At 34.1% G+C, this 19,952-nt stretch overlaps 1 protein-coding gene across 1 annotated transcript in view; it reads left to right on the plus strand.

The window, feature by feature from the left end:
- The window catches only part of MAN1A2 (mannosidase alpha class 1A member 2), a 159,534-nt gene that overhangs the window by 87,809 nt on the left and 51,773 nt on the right, over nt 1–19,952 (plus strand). Inside the window, exons 7-8 of the mRNA XM_004026429.5 lie at nt 3,331–3,454; nt 9,210–9,303. Of these exons, the coding sequence (XP_004026478.1) occupies nt 3,331–3,454; nt 9,210–9,303 (218 nt within the window). The remainder of the gene's footprint in view (nt 1–3,330; nt 3,455–9,209; nt 9,304–19,952) is intronic.

Raw genomic sequence — 19,952 nt, forward strand, 5'->3', positions numbered from 1 at the left:
CAAAACAATTTAATATGATTGTAGACCACTTAGGGTGATTTACTGTCAAGAGTTTACCAAACATTTTTAGAATCTTTCCTTTTGCTGGTTGTCAGGTAAGAGAAACATACGTTTTGCTTGCTTGTTTTTGTTTTTTGGTATTCATTGCAAATTTTTTGTTACTCAGGTTCTCTGAGTATATACGTAAATTTTAGTATCCAGACCTTTTATTTTGATCAGTTGAAAAAAAACATAACATTTGCATGAAATAATGATCCGGTTATTTTTTGGCAGCTCATCATCATTTTATAGTTGGAAATTTTGTCCTCAGCAGCGTTATATCTTGTTCTTAGGGATTTTCTTATTTTTCTGAGTTGCTAGGATATATGTAAGTATCAAATTTAATATTTTAGATTCTTCCTGTGACACTATGTAAAAAATTTTAAAACCTTATTTAGAATTTAGTATTTTGAAAAGTGTTCCTTTTTGACTTTTGGCGAGATGTTCTTTTTATAGAGAATGGCAAACTGTTGGACTAAGTTTTGTTTTTATACTTGACCACACTATAATTCATCCGCTATGCTGAAACCTAGTTAATCTTTCTAAATGGTATGCTTTATTCCTTAAGTATTATGTTATAATCCTTAAAGTTATTCATGACTTTCCATCACACTTAAAGACTAAAATTTTACCATGGCCTACAAAATTATTTCATAGTCCAGATTATACCTTGCTTTCTAACCTCATCCTGTGTCATTCACTTCCCCTTACTTTCTGAACTCTAGCCAAACTAGCCTCCTTCCTTTCCCTCAAGGCCATTACATCTGTTGTTTCCCTTACTGGGAATTCTGTTCTTCCAGATCTTTTCATTAGTGGCTCCTCATCATTCAGGTCTGAGTTCAAATCATATCATTTTAGAAACATTTTCTCTGAACATAATATGTAAAAAGCCTTTTTTCTAACTCACTTTCTATCTCTAGTACTCAACATTCTATTTTTCCTTTTTAATTTTCTTCACAGCAACTATCACTATTTAAAATGATCTTATTTATTGTAGGAGCAGGAATAGTATATGTCAGGTTCACCACTCTCTCACAGCATAGTAAACACTTACATTTGTGAAATGAATTACTGTCTTATGTAGTTACTGTATCCATATTTATTCTTTGATTCTCACTTCTAGCTATAAAATATCCTAGTAGTATTTGCCTTCCATATTTTCAGACAGTTTAAAAATAGCACCAAACAATGAAGGAACTTTAAGCAAGGTTGTGATATGTTCTTACATCTATTTTAATGTTCTCTAAACACAAATAAAATATAACATATTGAATTGACAGAATACAAGTGAATATAAGATGAGAAATATATATATATATATATTTTTTTTTTTTTTTTGAGACAGAGTTTCACTCTTGTTGCCCAAACTAGAATGCAATGGCGCAATCTTGGCTCACTGCCACCTCCGCATTCTGGGTTTAAGCGATTCTCCTGCCTCAACCTCCTGAGTAGCTGGGATTACGGCGCCTGCCACCATGTCCAGCTAAGTTTTTGTATTTTTAGTAGAAATGCGGTTTCACCGTGTTAGCCAGGCTGGTCTTGAACTCCTGACCTCAGGTAATCTGCCCGCCTTGGCCTCCTGAAGTGCTGGGATTACTGGCGTGAGCCACCGCGCCTGGCAAAAATATTTATATTTATACTTCTCCCAAAAAATAAGACAAGATCTTAGAGAATGGTCTAGAGTTCTTGTAGGAATAATCCAGGAGCTCTGCTGCTTGAATCATCTAGACTTCCAGTTCCAACCAGGAAATACTGTTTATCAGACTACCCTTCTACCAAAAGCAGTCATGAAAGCTAGACAAAATATATAAAACCAAATGGTTTGAAGACACTGAAATGCAATTAACTCAGGTAGAACTTGAGGGGCTATGATCCTAAGGTCATCGCCATATAAACATTGGCTTTTTCCCTGAGGATATGTTCTAAAACATGTTCAGAGCAATAGAGGCCATATCTAAAGTGGCAGTCATTTCGGGCAGAGGAGACAATGGTCAGGCCCCAGAGCTGCTAAAATGACTGAAACATAGGGACAAAATCTCATATAGAAAGAAATTGCAGAGGAAAAGCCCAAAATTTATAGACAAATTTCCCTCAAGTCATTGGTGATTCCATAACCACATATATGGGGCAAGCAAGACTCAAAGAAACCCAGCAGAAAATAGCAGAAGAAATTAAAGGGCTAAGGAGAAAATTTAACAGCCACATGCTAGTGGGGAAACAGAGGTTAGGCTGCTTAGGTGCCCTTGGTAAATACCCATGGCTTCCAACTGAAATTCCCAGGGCCATTTCTGGAAGTTGGGGTAAAAACAGAAATGGACTATTTTTAACAAAACCTAAAACACAATGTAATCTGCATTTACTCAGTCTGTGTTCAGAAGAAATTTAACCTTTTTAGAAGATAATGTCATTCAAAGCCTCTACAATTTTTCATTTATGTAGTCTGGCTTCAGATAAAAAATTACTAGACAGATTAAAAAAATAAAACACAAGAGCATATTCTAGAGATTATATCTGCACAAATGAAATGTTTATGAGATTATTCACTGAAAAATGTTCATGGTAACAAAATATTGGAAATAGCCCAAGGGACCATCAATAGGGAATTTATTAAATTGTGTATATTTATGTAATATATTAATTTTCACACAGGCACTATCATCGTTTGGTGCAAGCCAGTTCTTCATTGTGTGATACTGTCCCGATCATTCACTACACGGCAGTTTATAACTTTGGACCTGGCACAATAAGTGGAGGTTGCACATTCAAATTTTGAGACAACTCAAAATGCTCCCACACATTTTCATGTGCCTCTAGGGTGGGGCATTCCACTTGAGAATCATTAATATTATGGAATTCCGTACAACTGTAAAAAAAAAAAAAAAAACTGAGAAAGTTGTTTGTGAACTGATATGGAAAGACCACCAACTTGCTATGTTTTGTTTAAGAAAGGAGGACAGTGAGAATATATATTTGGATTGCCTACATTTGCATAAAACATTCTGTAGTAATATGTAAGAAACGAATGAAAGTGATTTTCTGTGGAGCCTAATGAGGTGAATGGAGATGAGAATGGGTGAAATGTATTTACTGGATTTAAAAACTACTGTTTTAATTTTTAGAACATGGATTTATTACCTATTTAAATTTTTAATACAATTTTAGATATAAATAAGCTATCGTGTCAGATATAATAATTTATAAGAGATCTATTTAAAATTTACATATTCACTAAACAAATGTTTTGGTCTTTTCCCAATCCTGTGTCTCCTTTTACTTTTCCTTTTCATTCAGTGGAGTAGGGCGAAACTGGGGCTGGGCATCTGCAGGTAGCAGCATTCTGGCTGAATTTGGTACACTACATATGGAGTTCATCCACCTCAGCTACTTGACAGGGGACCTGACTTACTACAAAAAGGTTTGTTTTCTTGCCTTCTATTCTTTGTTTGTTATAAAGAGTCCTTTAAGATTGGCCCAAAGATTTGATTAATGCTTAAAAGGTTTGCCTTTCTAGATATATGTTTATTAGGGCTGTAGCCTTTATTTTTTCTTTTGAAGTTACTCAAAGAAATGTCCTTTCTATTTAGAACATATTTAAAATATGTATTGTTATTTGAGAAGTTATAACCACTATTACATTTTTCAAAAATTTCATTGCTATTTTTATGCAGCATTGTGCTGCAGTACCTACCCAGCCTGGTAAGACAAGAAAAACAAAATAACCAGATGTTTAAGAATTGAAAAGGAAGAAAGAAAACAGTAGTTATTCACAGATTACGTGATTATTGACCTAAGATATTAAGACAGTCTATATTTAAATTACTAGAAATAAGAGTTTAATATGTTTTTTTAAATAGATGATCAATATGGATGTTAAAAATCAGTAGCATTTCTCTACACCAGCTACAAAAGGCAAGAAAATGTCATTTTGCAAAAAGATATCTTATGTGATAGAACAAAAGTGTATATGTTTCCTACAAATAAATCTAACAAAAGATAAAGTTCAAATTTTTACTCAGCCATGGAAAAGAATGAAATCCTTTCATTTGCAGCAATATGGATGGAACTGCTGGAGGACATTATGTTAAGTGAAATAAGCCAAGCTTGGAAAGACACGTATTATGTGTTCTCATTCATATGTGGGAGCTAAAATAAATTGATCTCATGGAGGTAGAGAATAGAATGGTGGTTATCAGAGGCTTGGAAGGGTAGTGAGGAGAGAAGGATAAAAAGGGGTTGGTTAGTGGGTACAAAAGTACAGTTAACATAGAATGAATAAGATCTAATGTTTGATAGCACAATAGAGTGACTATAACAATGATTTGTTGTATATTTCAAAATAGCTAGAAGAGAAGACGTAGAATGTTTCCAACAGAAGAAATGATAAATGTTTGAAGTGATGGATGTTTCAGTTACTCAAATTTTATCATTATACATTATATGCTAGTATCAAAATATGTACAACTCTTTATATCCATAAAAATTAAAAATAAAAATTTAAAAATACAAAACTTTATTAAATGATATTGAAGAGGATATAAATAAATGGAGAGATATCGTATTTATGTATAGGTAAACAATATCATAAAAATTTCAGTCATCCCCAAATTGATTTGTAGCATAAATTCAGTGCCAATAAAATCTCTAATGGCCTTTTTCCTCCCAGTGGAACTCGAAAAGACACTTCTAGAATTTATACAGTAAAGAAACATTCTAGACACTTGTGAAGAAAAACACACTGGCTGGATTTACATTGCCCAGTTATCAACATTGACAGTATAGTATTTGTTAATAGGGACAAACAGACTGACAAACAGAATAGATAGCTCTTAAACAGACCTACATATATGTAGAAACTTGTTTTAACAAGTGTCGCACTGTGGATTATAATAGTTAATTCCAGGAATATTAAAGGCTTAACTTTAAAATATAAAACCTTGACACTTTGAGAATAAAAAAATATATGCCCTTGGAGTAAAGAAGGATTTTTACAATGGGAAACAAAAAATATTACCTAGTAAAAATACCCTATAACCCAGCAATTCCATTATTTGGTATGTACATTTACATTATATACATAGAAGCATTGTTTATATTGGCAATTTATATAATAAAATACAAATTAGTAGTGAAAAATGAATTATGTTTATATCCGTTAGTTAAAAGAATATGATACAATTTTTATAAAGTTCAAAACAAAGCTGAACAGTATATTGGTTAGGGATTCAAAATGGTTTCGATAAATTGTTGAAGTAAAAATAATATATAGAGATGAATCTCTAAATTAAATGTTTTATTTGGAAGCACAGAACTCCAATTCAGGCCATATACACAGAGTAGGGTGGTTGGTCCTCAGTACATCCAGAGAACAAAGAGAAGGTTGGAAGTTTTATTAGAAGAGAAATGTTATGTATAGTTTTGAAAGGAAATGTGTTGACACGAGTAAAGCTTCTAGAAGCTGTCTGGCTCTGATTGGTGATGGCAGTAGATAAAACTATAATCTTAGGGTTATAGCAGCTGAGCTTGTGGAAAACGTAATTTTTGGAGCTGGTGTTATGTGCCGCAGGTGATTTTCTGCTGGGCCCCTTGACTCTGATTTAGTTGGGTATGACAAGAATGACCCAATTCGTATAATTTGCTTTCACAAAGTCAAGATAATGAGAAATATGAAACTCAAGACTACAGATACATCTGGGATATAGGCAGTAGTATGTGAATGGGCAGTGAACAGACCATCAAAGGTGTTCGTAGTGTTGTATTTCTTAAATTGAGATGTGAGTAGAGTCGAGATATATATGTATATTCCTTTCTGTGTATGAAGTACTTCATCAACAGAGAAGAATTTTCAGGAAAATGGAACTAGATGACATAATTTTCCCTGTCCTGACTAAATAAATAATAAATATTTTTATATTAATTATGTTAAAAATTATTTTTTATATCAATTATATTAATAAAAATATTAAAGACAGTAAAAATTCATCAAAGGCAATAAAAGAAGGAAAAGATGTAACTTCATGTCATATTTGATAACCAAAATAAACAAAAACGAAAAGATTTCTGATTTCTGGAATGAGACATAAGTCTGCTTCCTACCCTATCCTGAAACCTTTCTGAGAAAAGAGAGTCAACCAACTCTTAGTATTCCCTATTTGTCTTGCCAGGGAGACCAGTGCCCAGGGCGTCAAATATGTAATTGCCTACAGCTCCAGCAGAGTTCTCACCTCTCATCCTTCTTGAACACATAGGCTTCAAGTGATAAAGTAGAAGTACACTAGTACTCCAGATCTCAAATTGTATCCAAGAAGGGAGAAACACACACATACACACACACACACACACACACACACACACACACACACACACACACGAGGAACTCAAGGAGAAATCAACAAAGTTCAGGTCAGAACTGACCCTGGTAAATGTGAACAAGATAAAACAGAAAGCATGGCAATTGTGCAAACATACTGCTAGAAACAAAAGCAGAGTGGTATATAGCATGTAGAAGACTGATAAAGAATCCAGTTTCAAATTTTAAAAACAGTAAAAAAACAAAAGTCACCATGAGTAATTCATACCATAATAGAAATTAAATTTAACAGAGTTAGAACTCAGAACCAAAATAAAACAATAAAGTGATACAAAAATATCATGGAGCTAAAGAAACAAGCTGAGACCTAAAATGATGTATCCCCATAGCTAATGGAAAACAACAAAGAACTCGTTGCACATAGTTAAAAACTGAATTACTTACATGGAATAAAAGCAAGAGATAGTCATAGTCAAAACAAAGGAAAAGCAGAGATTAAAAAGATAATAGATTTGTAAAATAAACATAATTTAACGTATGGGCCTTCCTGAAGTAGAAGACCTAAATCATAGGAATTAACCTAAAAGCTGCAAGAAGAAGAAACACTGCTGGGCACAGTGGTTCACACCTGTAGTCCCAGCACTTTGGGAGGCCGAGGTGGGTGGATCGCTTGAGCTCAGGAATTCGAGACAAGCCTGGGCAACATGGTGAAACCACTTCTCTGCCAAAAATTAGCCATGTGTGGTGGGGCGTGCCTGTACTCCCCAGCTACTCGGGAGGCTGAGGTGGGAGGATCACTCAAGCCTGGGAAGCAGAGGTTGCAATGAACTGAGATCGAGCCATTGCACTCCAGCCTGGGCGACAGAGCAAGACTCTGTCAAAAAAAAAAAAAAGAAACAGAACACTGCAACTTCCATTTCTAACAAAATTAAGGGATACTTGATACTTCATAACACCAAGTAGGAAGAAAAGTAGGCATATAAGCAGTAAAGATCAGAGAGAGGTTTGGTATAAATGGAAGAGAGGATGTTTGGGTCTGCAGACTGAAAAATACAAAGCCAGTAGAGCACAGTTCTCTAAATTAGATGGTGTAACTTGACATACAAAACTCAAATTCTCATGAGCAGCAATGAGAACAGGATCACAGGCTAATGGTGAGTACTTCTTTGGACTTTACTAGATATAATGTGTTGAGAAGCTGGAAAAACAGAATTGAGTAAGGATTCTCACAGACAAGCTGTTTGCGCCTGTGGACTTTGGTGAGGGAAGGGAATGAATGACAGATTCACTATTGTGCTGCATTTCCAATCTCAAGTGGCTGGGGAGAAGCAAAGTCTAAAAAAAAATATTTATGTCTGGACTCTTACCTGGTGTTTTATGTCAAAACTTTCATTCAGGAAAATAGTAATGAGTAATTTGTTAAAAAAGAACAGGTACAGAATTTATACAAAGATATTACCAGAAAAAAGGAAAAGGAGGGAAAATTGTGGGCACAAAATATGTAAAAGAGCAATTGAAAATTCCAAGCAAATATCACCATGAGAGAAAACATAGTAAAGCCTTCATCTCTGTAGAACAAGTATATAAACAGAGATACAAGAGCTCAGAGACAATAAGATGTAATATCAGTAACAAAGTATAAGAAAAAATAGTTATCAACAAAATGAAGGCCAAAATGGAAGCAATACAAAGAAAAACAGTGTTCAAAATATAAGGAGCTTAGAAGACAAAATTGAGAAAAGCTAGTAAATGTGTGGAAATAAAAGGAGACAGAAAGAAAATGATAGATAAGGAAGAAAAAGAATTGAGTAGTGTACAGTTTTTGGATGACAGAAGAGTTAACTTTCTCACCTTTTATAACATCATTCAGAACTATCTAAAAAGTCTATGGAATTTTTCAGATTGAGATTGTTATACATAGTGTTGGTCTCAAATGTGAAAGAATACAGGGAATATAGACAGCATCCCTGAGTCCATTCCTAAAACTACTTAAAGACAAAATCCAGCCAAATGAATGACGATGGGAAACCTTGTGGCAGAAGAATTGATATTGTACTCAAGTCCAGAAAAGTGAAGTATATATCAGGTCCTCTGAAAAAGAAAGTTTTCCCAAGTTTATACCAGCCAGGTTATTCATCAAATGTAATGACAATATTCTCAAACAAATAAGAGTACAAGGAACATAACACCTCCTCCCACCTCCAGGGGCCCCCTTAAAAGCACTTACAAAGTTCACCTAATCTAGAGTTGAATCAAAATAAATCCCTAGGAAAGTCTCCAGCTTCTTAATATATTTCATGATTTTTCTTTACCCCTTACTCTCAGGGAGATATTTTAAAATTTGGAATTTGAGGAACTTAAAGATATCTATTGTGGGAACAATATTTAAAGTTCAACAGTTTGTTTTACTTCATTTACTTTTTTATCTGTTCAATTCAAATTAATAACTTTTCAAAATGCAATGGCATTTTATGATTCAATTCCTGTGAAGTTATTTCCATTCTTATATTTGAATATATATGTGTTGACTGTGTCTAGAATGATGTTTAAAATAACTGATGTTTCAGATGGTATTTCTAGGTAGTAGCATGTTGAGATTTAAAATGGTTTCTATCTGTGCTGTTTTCTCTGTATTATTGTTATTATTGCTTGATTTTAAAATAATGAACACATATCATCTTATAAAAATTAGTCATTTAAGAAATAGAAGGCTTTCCTGACTTCGCCCTGCCCCTCCAACACACACACAAAGGCAGGGAATAGGTGTAGATTCTGAGTAAGAAAAAACACAAAGCCTACATTAAAACCAAGCCTTGATGACACTTATTTTTATTAATTGCATTCTTAATTTTATTTTACTCAGGTTATGCACATTCGGAAACTACTTCAGAAAATGGATCGTCCAAATGGTCTTTATCCAAATTATTTGAACCCCAGAACAGGGCGCTGGGGTCAGTGTAAGTATTCTAGTATACCTGAGGCTTTCTTAAAAAATTATTTGTCTGAAAACTCTTTGCTTGATGTTGTAAAAAGTACGCTACGTGGAGTTAGAAACCCTCAGTGTCTAACTTTGTGGTCTGCTGGTGCTGTTCTTAGGCATGTTTCTGATCTCTCTCAGCTTCAGTTTTCCCACTTATAAAATGGAAATGTTAATAACATGTCTCCTAAGAGTATTTTATTTCCTGTATTGCTAAAATATAGTGTGGCAGTTTGAAGGTTGTACTTAAAAACTCTTATTAATAAATTATATCTTCATGTAAATAAAAGCACTGCTTAGGAGAGGTAGGTAGAGGAGGAGTATGAAAAACAAACGAGTATTTACTAGAAGGGGGGCAGTTGTTCTTGGATAAGCCATGTCTATTCATTCATTTTAGAAGAGGGCATCCTGGCCTTCATTATTTACCAGTCTCTGTGCTAAGTTCTTAGAAGAGATTGAGATGGAGAAAGAACATAGGGCTTGGCTTGAATTCACAGGTTGGCAGGATAGGCTGACACATAAATGTTACTGTACAGGAAGGAACCAATTGTTATATGAAACTGTGGTAAAAATGATTCCCTCTGCCTGAGGGGAAAGTATTTTGTTTAGGGAGAGGGTAATTTTTCTTATTAGAACTCATTTATTTTTGAAGGAATTGATTTTTAAAAGTAACAACTAATATTTCTGTGGAAATGTGGAACTTACGGAATTTTAGTAATTGTAGGTTTATCAATGCTATTCTCTTTTAAAAGTTAGGAAAACAAAAACAAATAATAGAGATTGCAACTTTGCCACTAATAAAACATGATTCAGTTATTTTTGAGACTAATGAAATCATAAGTAGTAAATAAGAGATAAAAGTAATGATCATTTAATTTTAGTATTGAAAACACTGCTGATTCTGCCAGTAAGAAAATAAGCTGGTGTGAGTACCAAGAATAGGAAAACATTTGCCCTGGAATTGTCTTTTTGTTCCTTTCTAGGAAATTGTCTTTTATTTTATGAAAGGAAAGCAGATAGGTCAATATAATTATGTCTTTCATGGATCTGGGAATAGATCTCAATCTTCTTTGACTCTTTTTATACTTACTTTTCCTGTTTGCTGAAATTATTTACATATGACTCATTTTTCTCTTTATTTTGAAGAAGATAAAAGCTCTAATGCCTAGACTGAGTGGGAATGATATTTTCTGGAAAAACAAAACCCTGAGAGCTGCATTTCTAAAATGTAAAAATGTAGTTTTCTTATTTCAGATAAGAGTGACTGGATTGGATGTCTACTTAGTAATTTGGATGAATTCTATCAATCATAAATCTTTACCCCTGTGAGTTGTATTGAGATTTGAGAATATTATGATAATATAATGATATAATAATATATATGAAAAATTATGTTCAGTTCCTGTCTTAGACTATATGCCAGTGTATATTCTATATGGTATTACTATTTAAATGTAAAAGATGAAATCATAAAAGTACTAAAAAAAAGGGTTGAATATATAATCAGGAAAGCCTTTTCTAAGCATGTCATGTAAAACAGAAACTACAGAAAAAGATGTCAGTTTTCCTGTATATTATTGTTAACCTCTGTGTTAGTCTGTTCTCATGCTGCTATAAAGAACTGCCTGAGACTGGGTAATTTATAAAGGATAGAGGTTTAATTGACTCACAGTTCCACAGGGCTGGTGAAGCCTCAGAAAACTTACAATCATGGCAGAAGGGGAAGCAAACACATCCTTCTTTACATGGTGGCAGGAAGGAGAAGTGCCAAGCAAGGCGGGGAAAAGCCCCTTATAAAACCATCAGATCTTGTGAGAACTCACTCATTATCAAGAGAACAGCGTGGGGGTAACATCTTCCTGTACCCACTCTCCAGAGTGTATATATTTGTATGCTTTTTGAGCCAGCAACTCATTTCCAGCAATTTATTCCAAATAAATTTTCAGAGCTATATATTAAAAGTTTATTTACAATAATCTTGGGGTTGTTTATAATAGGGATAATTTGGAAGCAATCTAAAGCAGTTCTATCTAACAGAACTTTCTGTAATGAGGAAAAGATCCTATTATCCGTATTATCCAATACAGTAGTCACTAGCCACATGTGACCATGGAGCACTTGAAATGTTGCTAGTATGGTTGTGGAATTACATATTAAATTTTAATTTAATTAACTTACATTTAATTAGCTACTTGTAGCTAGTGCTTCTACATTGGACAGGGCAGTTTTTAAACATCTTGTAATAGGGATTTGGTTAAATACATTTTGGCCTGTCCAGATATAGTATACTATGCAGCCATTAAAAGTTATATTTTAGAATACCTGACATAGATAAATGACATATCTAGAAAGATATTTAGAAAAGGAGAGGAAACACTATAGAAATAGAAACCAAAGTGTTATGTGTGGTTTTCTTTGAATTTGTGTTTTTATTTTCTCCTTTTCATTTACTGTTACTATCCAGATTTGATTATGAACATCTATTATTTTTGATGTTAGCTTAAAAACATTTTTAAATAAAAAGAGAATCCCATTTTCCATGCCAGTATAAGGATACTCAGAAAAGTAAATCACAGTTTGAGAATTGCCAGCCTTAAAATGATCAAAAGTACAGCATTGATGACATGGAGGCAGGAGAGTCACTTGAACCCAGGAGGTGGAGGTTGCAGTGAACCGAGATTGCGCCACTGCACTCCAGCCTGGGTGACAGAGCAAGACCCTCTCTCAAAAAACAAAATAAAACAAAACCAAATCCAAAAAACAGAACTCTTTCTCTTCAATGTTGTGTTGAGAAAACTGGATAGCCATGTGAAAAATAATGAAGTTGAACCCTTACTCTATATTATCTACAAAAATTAACTCAAAACAGATCAAAGACTCTAAATTTGAGAACCAAAACTGTAAAACTCTTAGAAGAAAACATAGGGGAAAATCTTCATGACCTTTGATTTGACACTGGATTCTTCAATATGACACCAAAGGCACAGGTACCAATACAAAAATAAAAGATAAATTGGATTTGATTAAAATTGAAAATTTTTGTGCATCAAAGCATACTATCTATGAGAAAGAAAGACGACCCACAGAATGAGAGAAAATATTTGCAAATCACATGTCTTTTAAGGGTCTATACACAGAATATATAAAGAACTCCTACAACTCAATAACAGAAGGCAAACTACCTACAACTCAACAACAGAAGGCGAATCACCAAATTAAATAATGGGTGAGGACTTGAATAGTCATTTCTGCAAAGAAGATATGCAAATGGAAAATAAGTACATGAAAAAGATGGTTAACATTAAAATACAAATAAACTCACTGAGATACCACTTCACAGCTGCTAGGAAGACTGTAATCAAAAGGATGAAAAATAAGCATTGGCAAGGATGTGGAGAAGTTGGAACCCTTGTACGCTGCTAGTAGGAATGTAAAATGGTGCAGCTGCTGTGAAAACCTAGCAGTTCCTTAAAAAGTTAAACATAGAATTACCATATGACCCAGCACTTCATCTCCTCTGTATATACCCAGAAGATTTGAAAACAGAGACTCAAACAGATACTTGTAGCCTAGTGTTCGTTACATTATTTATGATATCCAAAAGGAGAAAGTAACTCAAATGTCCAACAGATGAATGGGTAAACAATATGTGAGTGTAAACATACAATGGACTATTACTCAGCCATAAAAAGGAATGGAGTTCTGATACATGCTATAATATAAACAAACCTTGAAAACATTATGCTAATCAACAAAAGCCAGTCACAAAAGGACAAATATTGTATGATTCCACTTATATCAAATATCTAGAGTTGTCAAATTCATAGAGACAGAAAGTTAAAGATTAGAGTTGACCAGAAGCTTTGGATGAGAAGAAAGTGGAGAAGAAAATGGAGAGTTATTGCTAGAGTTTGTATTTGCAGTGATGAAATTTTTTGGAAATAGGTAGTGGTGATGGTTTTACAGCACTGTGAATATAATTCATGCTGCTGAATGGTACACTTTCAAAATAGTTGAAATGGCAACTTTTGTGTTATATACATTTCATCACAATAAAATTTACAACAAAAAAGATAACTTTTGTTCCTCTGTTTTTTCCTCACAAAATAAATTCAAATTACTTTATAATATATTCGCTCTCAGCAGTTTTTAATTTCAGTGTTATAGAAAGAGCTATTCACTGGTTATTTTGGCAGAAGATCTTTAAAATCCTAGCGAGCTGCCCTGATATCCTTTTAGCAGCTGTAGTCCTTACAAAATTGTCCAAATTTGTTCCTTTTAATGTTTTTGTATGCTTTATATCAGCCTCTGAAAAGTATATCAAATTTTATTATTATCTTTGAGCTATATGCATCTGTCATATTTATAAATAGTTTGCAAAACAAACATTTAATTGAACTGAAATTTAACAATTCAGCTTTGGCTAACTGTATTATAATTAGAGTAATGATAATGTCTGTGACATGCACATAGCAATCACAGAGAATAATTACTGGTAATTACCTTCAGGAAAAGTACTTGGCAACAGATGTAAAAGAATATAGCAAGAAACCTAGATTTAAAGGCAAATTACTAGTTTTTTTTTTCTTTTCTAAAACTTTTTTTTTTGCTAGTTTTCTAAGCACAATACTTAGCCTATGTCATTTAATGATTAAAGTGAAGAAAATATAGGAAATCAGTCATTACTGATTCATTGTTTTATATTACTAAATTTATAATTGTGGAAAAAACAAGAATGGACATGTTATGCCCCTTTGAGTTAGAAGATGAATTGATTGTCTTGCTTAATAATTTAGATAATTTATTTAACTTCTCTATGCATCTTTATCTGTTCTCATTGTACTTATTTAATAGAAAATTCATGTGGATCATATTTATAATAGACTTGAAAATGCTTCAAATTAGTTTTTATTCTAGAATTTCCCATAAGAAGACTTCAAGAAATAGCTTCTGTTAGAAACCTGCCATTAACTGTATAACATGTTGAAATAAATCATATGAATCATTGCTATTTAGGAGTATTTTATAATATGTTAATCAATTTCTGAATATCAAAAGGACCTTAGAGTGACATGGTTTATCAAATTTGACATGTAGGCATATACTCTACAGGAAAGAGAAGTAGCTTCAAGTTCCTTAGTGGTATCCTTTTGCTTTAATGTAATTTCAGATGGCCTGTAAAGCAAGATGGACAGAATTCTCACTTGAGAAGGTTTTTTTTTTGTTTGTATATTTCGTTTTTATTGAAGATAATTGACAAGAAAATGTAATATTCTCTGTTCAATAATAAGGTTAATTTTGTTTTAATATGATTTGTTATAACATTTCTAATTCACATTCTTCCTTTTGCACTCAGTGAATATATATACTCTGTTAAAAGTTAAACAAGGCATATACCATAAGGTGTCATATTCAGATACTGACAAGAAACCGGATCAGGTTTTGAGAAAACTAATGAAGGAACAAGATTAGTTTTATTCTGTTAAAACTGTCTATAAAATACATTGTAATAAATAGGCTAAATTAGGAAAAGGAAAGGCTTACAGCAGAAGGACATACTAGAAAGCTAATATAATACGGATCTGGATCTAGGATAGCTGTCTGTGGGAATGGTAGTCATCATAGATTTTATCTTTTCCTTTGTATCCTACATTCATTCTTCACTAAGTCTTGTCAGTTCTGACTATTTCTGAAATATTCGTTTCCCCATTTTAACTGCACCTTTTTCCATTTGGAATACCTTCCGCCTTCTCTATGTCCTTTTATCAATAAATTCCTACCTATTCAATGAAAACAGAAAAGGAAAATCCTAAGTTAAATAAACTATTTAAATATAGTAATCTCTCTTGCAACCACCTGTTAGGGAAAAGGAAAAATATTAGGGTATATATATATAAATACCCATTAAAAGATTAATATCAATTTTATGTGTGATAGTATTATAGGAATATATTTTCTCTACAGGATGTTTGCATTCATTAATTTCACTGATACTAAATATCAACCACTGTTCCAGATGCTAGGTATATAGATGTGAACAAGTAGACAGTGTCCCTAATACCCTTGGAGAACTTACATTCTGCTGGAGAGATATGAAATAAACAAATACATGATGTGATGTAATATAATGGTAAGAATTTCTTTTTTCTTAAAGCACTTTTAGTTTCTAGGACAATGCATTCTTTTGCTTTTCTCATAGCCTTACTTAGCTTCATGCTTCACTCAGTCTTTTTATTATTATTATTAGTTTTCTCCTTTACTCCTAGCCTCTTAGTGTTGGAATGCCTTAGAGCAAGCTTGTCCAACCCAGGGCACTGGATGGCTTTGAATGCAGCCCAACACGAATTGATAAACTTTCTTAAAACATGAGATTTTTTTTTACAATTTTTAAAAAGCTCATCAGCTATCATTAGCATTAGTGTATTTTATGTGTGGCTCAAGACAGTGCTTCCAGTGTGGCCCAGGAAAGCCAAAAGATTGGTGGACAACCCTGCTGTAGAGGTCAGTCCTCCATTCTCTCTTCTCTCCAGTGTCATAGTTTTAAATACCATTTACATGCTGGCATCTCTCAAATCTAGAACTCTAGTCCTCACCTTGTCCTTGGCCTCTGTACTCATATATCCAATTATCTACTTGACATTTTTACTTAAATATCTTATAGATACCTGAAACTTAATATACCTGTAAATGAGCTCTTCCTAATAATTCTGTCCACCTCAAAACCTGTTATTCCTCCAGTCTTTCTCATTTCAGTTAATGGCAGGTCTATTCTTGCTCATGCCATAAATCTTGTTGTCATCCTTTACTTCTTTATCTCACACCCCACTCCAGTTTCTCAGCAAATTCTGTTCTGTCTGCCTTTGAAATATGACTAGAATTCAATTGCCACTACCCTGAGCCAAGTCACCATCTCTTGCCTGGATTGTTATAATAGCATCCTAATTGGCCTGTCTGTTTCTGCCTCTGCCCCTTTCAGTCTATTCCTAATACAGGAGCCAGTAATTTTTTACAAAGTAAGTCACATTATGCCATTTTATTCAACTCTTCATTACTTTTCATGTCAGAGTAAAAGCTAAAGTCCTTTTGGGGCCCTGTGATCTGGCTCTTATTATCTGTTTTCCTTCATTTATTCTTCTCCAACTACATTGGCCTTCTGTCACTTGTTGAATCCATTAGGCACTTCACCACCACAGAGCTATTGCAGCCACTACTCCCTTTGCTTGGAATGATTTTTCGAGAGATATTCACATAGCTCAATCCCTCACTTTCTTCAGGTTTCTTTACTCAAAAGTTACCTTTTCAATGAAGTCTTCCCTGGTCACCTTACGTGATAGGCGGAAGTACAGAAAATTGAAAGACATGTTTTATAGATTTCTTCCACCGAGTGGTCCATATTTTCTCCGTGAATTAGAAGGCATTTAACTGCTGATAGCAGAGAAGAAGGTAGAGCAGTAGGGCACTTAAGACAAATAACAAATAATCTTCTTCAGGAAATAGGAAAGAACATTAATGAAGGAGTTATAGAAAAGTTGACAGGCAGTGTTGAGGCTCATGTTGATGGTGAAAACGGTAAATTTGGAGATAATAGTAAAACAGACTGACAGCTGGGCTGATCCACAGTTGATGTTTAACTGGCTGGGTACAACAGGAGAACAGTGGAGTAAGGGTCTTGAATGGTTGGACAAGTGGGATTACCTGTTGCTTCCTTTCGTATTCAACCTGACTGCATAGGATCCAAACTTATTTGAGAATATATGTATGTATACTTTTCTCTATTTTATCTAACAAATCCCAAAACTCGTATCAACCCAGCCACCTACTTTTCCCATTTACGTACAGTCAACTAAGCATTGCGGTGAAAATAACAGTACAGATTAAAGTTACTATAAACATACAATTTCCAGTTTTATGTGGATCACTAGTATTCCATGAGTTTTTTTTTTACTTTGATCAATTTACTTTCCTATTCTTTACTCTCCTTAAGTTTTCTATGTAACCCCTCTATCCATCTCCAGCTCTTCTTTTGACCATTTCTTTATTCTCAAGTTCCTAGGCAATTTTTGTTTAGATATATCTTTAGTAAAAATAGTATTTATATAGATTTTAAAAATTTCAGTTTGAGAGTCTCAGTGTTTTAAAAACTGAGTCAAAACAACTAAATTGGTGGAGGCTACTGATAGATTTGGACTAATTCCAAATATCCTTTGGTTTTGTTTATTTTTGAAAAACTGCTTTATTAAGATACAATTTACATATAATAAACTGTACATATTTAAAATGTACAACTTGGTGTTTTAAAATAGGTGTACACCTATGGAAATCATGATCACAATCAAAATAGTGAACATATCTATCACCCTTTTCCTCATACCCTTTCATGTTCCTTCTCTCAACCTCCTCCCTTCCCCCTCCCTCAAAACAACTACTGATCTGCTTTCTGTCATTAAAGCTTGGGTTGCCTTTTCTAGAATCTTAGATAAATGGCATCCTTTATTTGTACTCTTTATGTGGCTTCTTTCAGCATAATTATTTTGAGATTGATCTATGTTGTGTATATCAGTAGTTATGAGTGGAATTCCACTGTATGGAATACCATAGTTTGTTTATCCATTCTCCTGTTGATGGACATTTAGGTTGTTTCTGGTTTGGGGCTATTACAAATAAAGCTGCTATGAACACTGACTTACACACCTTCATATGTTCTCACTTCTCTCGGGGAATACTTAGGAATAGGCTGCTTTTATCAAATAGTAGATGTGTATGTTTAACTTTTTTAAGGAACTACCAAGTTGTTTTCCAGAGTACATATACCATTTTCCATTGCTATCAGTAGTGTTTCTCCATATACCTGCCAACACTTGATATGATCAGTCTTTTAGTTTTAGCCATTTTATTTCATTTTATTTTCTTTTTTCTTTTTTTAAAAATTATACTTGAAGTTGTGAGGTACATGCGCAGAACGTGGTTTGTTACGTAGGTATACACGTGCCATGGTGGTTTGCTGCACCCATCAACTCATCATCTACATTAGGTATTTCTCCTAATGGTATTCCTCCCCTACCTCCCCACCCACCGACAGGCCCCGGTGTGTGATGTTCCCCTCCCTGTGTCCATGTGTTGTCATTTTTCAACTCCCACTTAGGAGTGAGAACATGCAGTGTTTGGTTTTCTGTTCCTGTGTTAGTTTGCTGAGAATGATGGTTTCCAGCTTCATCCATGTCCCTGCAAAGGACATGAACTCATCCTTTTTTATGGCTGCATAGTATTCCATGGTGTATATGTGCCACATTTTCTTTATCCAGTCTATCATTGATGGGCATTTGGATTGGTTCCAAGTCTTTGCTATTGTGAACAGTGCTGCAGTAAACATATGAGTGTGCGTGCGTCTTTATAGTAGAATGATTTATAATCCTCTGGGTGTATACCCAGTAATGGGATTGCTGGGTCAAATGGTATCTCTGGTTCTAGATCCTTGAGGAATCACCACACTATCTTCCCCAGTGGTTGAACTAATTTACACTTCCACCAACAATGTAAAAGCATTCCTATTTTTCCACAACCTCTCCAGCATCTGTTGTTTCCTGACTTTTTAATGATCGTCTTTCTAACTGGTGTGAGATGGTATGTCCTTGTGGTTTTGATTTGCATTTCTCTAATGACCAGTGATGATGAGCTTTTTTTCATATGTTCATTGGCTGCATAAATGTCTTCTTTTGAGAGGTGTCTGTTCATATCCTTCGTCCACTTGTTGATGGAGTTGTTTTTTTCTTGTAAATTTAAGTTCCTTGTAGATTCTGGATATTAGCGCTTTGTCAGATGGATAGATTGCAAAAATTTTCTCCCATTCTGTAGGTTGCCTGTTCACTCTGATGATAGTTTCTTTTGCTGTGCAGAAGCTCTTTAGTTTAATTAGATCCCATTTGTCAATTTTGGCTTTTGTTGCTGTTGCTTTCTGTGTTTTAGTCATGAAGTCTTTGTCCATGCCTATGTCCTGAATGGTATTGCCGAGGTTTTCTTCTAGGGTTTTTATGGTTTTAGGTCTTAGGTTTAAGTCTTTAATCCATATTGAGTTAATTTTTGTCTAAGGTGTAAGGAAGGGGTCCAGTTTCAGTTTTCCGCATATGGCTAGCCAGTTTTCCCAGCACCATTTATTAAATGGGGAATCCTTTCCCCATGTCTTGTTTTTGTCAGGTTTGTCGAAGATCAGATGGTTGTAGATGTTTGGTGTTATTTCTGAGGCCTCTGTTGGGTTTCATTGGTCTATGTTTCTGTTTTGGTACCAGTACCATGCTGTTTTGGTTACTGTAGCCTCGTAGTATAGTTTGAAGTCAGGTAATGTGATGCCTCCAGCTTTGTTCTTTTGGCTTAGGATTGACTTGGCCATGTGGGCTCTTTTTTGGTTCCATATGAAATTTAAAGTAGTTTTTTCTAATTCTGTGAAGAAAGTCAATGGTAGCTTGTTGGGGATAGCACTGAATCTGTAAATTACTATGGGCAGTATGGACATTTTCACGTTATTGATTCTTCATATTCATAAGCATGGAATGTTTTTCGATTTGTTCGTGTCCTGTCTTATTTCCTTGGGCAGTGGTTTGAATTCCTGGACACATACACCCTCCCAAGACTAAA

This window comes from Gorilla gorilla, chromosome 1 (assembly GCF_029281585.2).
Source record: "Gorilla gorilla gorilla isolate KB3781 chromosome 1, NHGRI_mGorGor1-v2.1_pri, whole genome shotgun sequence".
Lineage (NCBI taxonomy): Eukaryota > Metazoa > Chordata > Mammalia > Primates > Hominidae > Gorilla > Gorilla gorilla.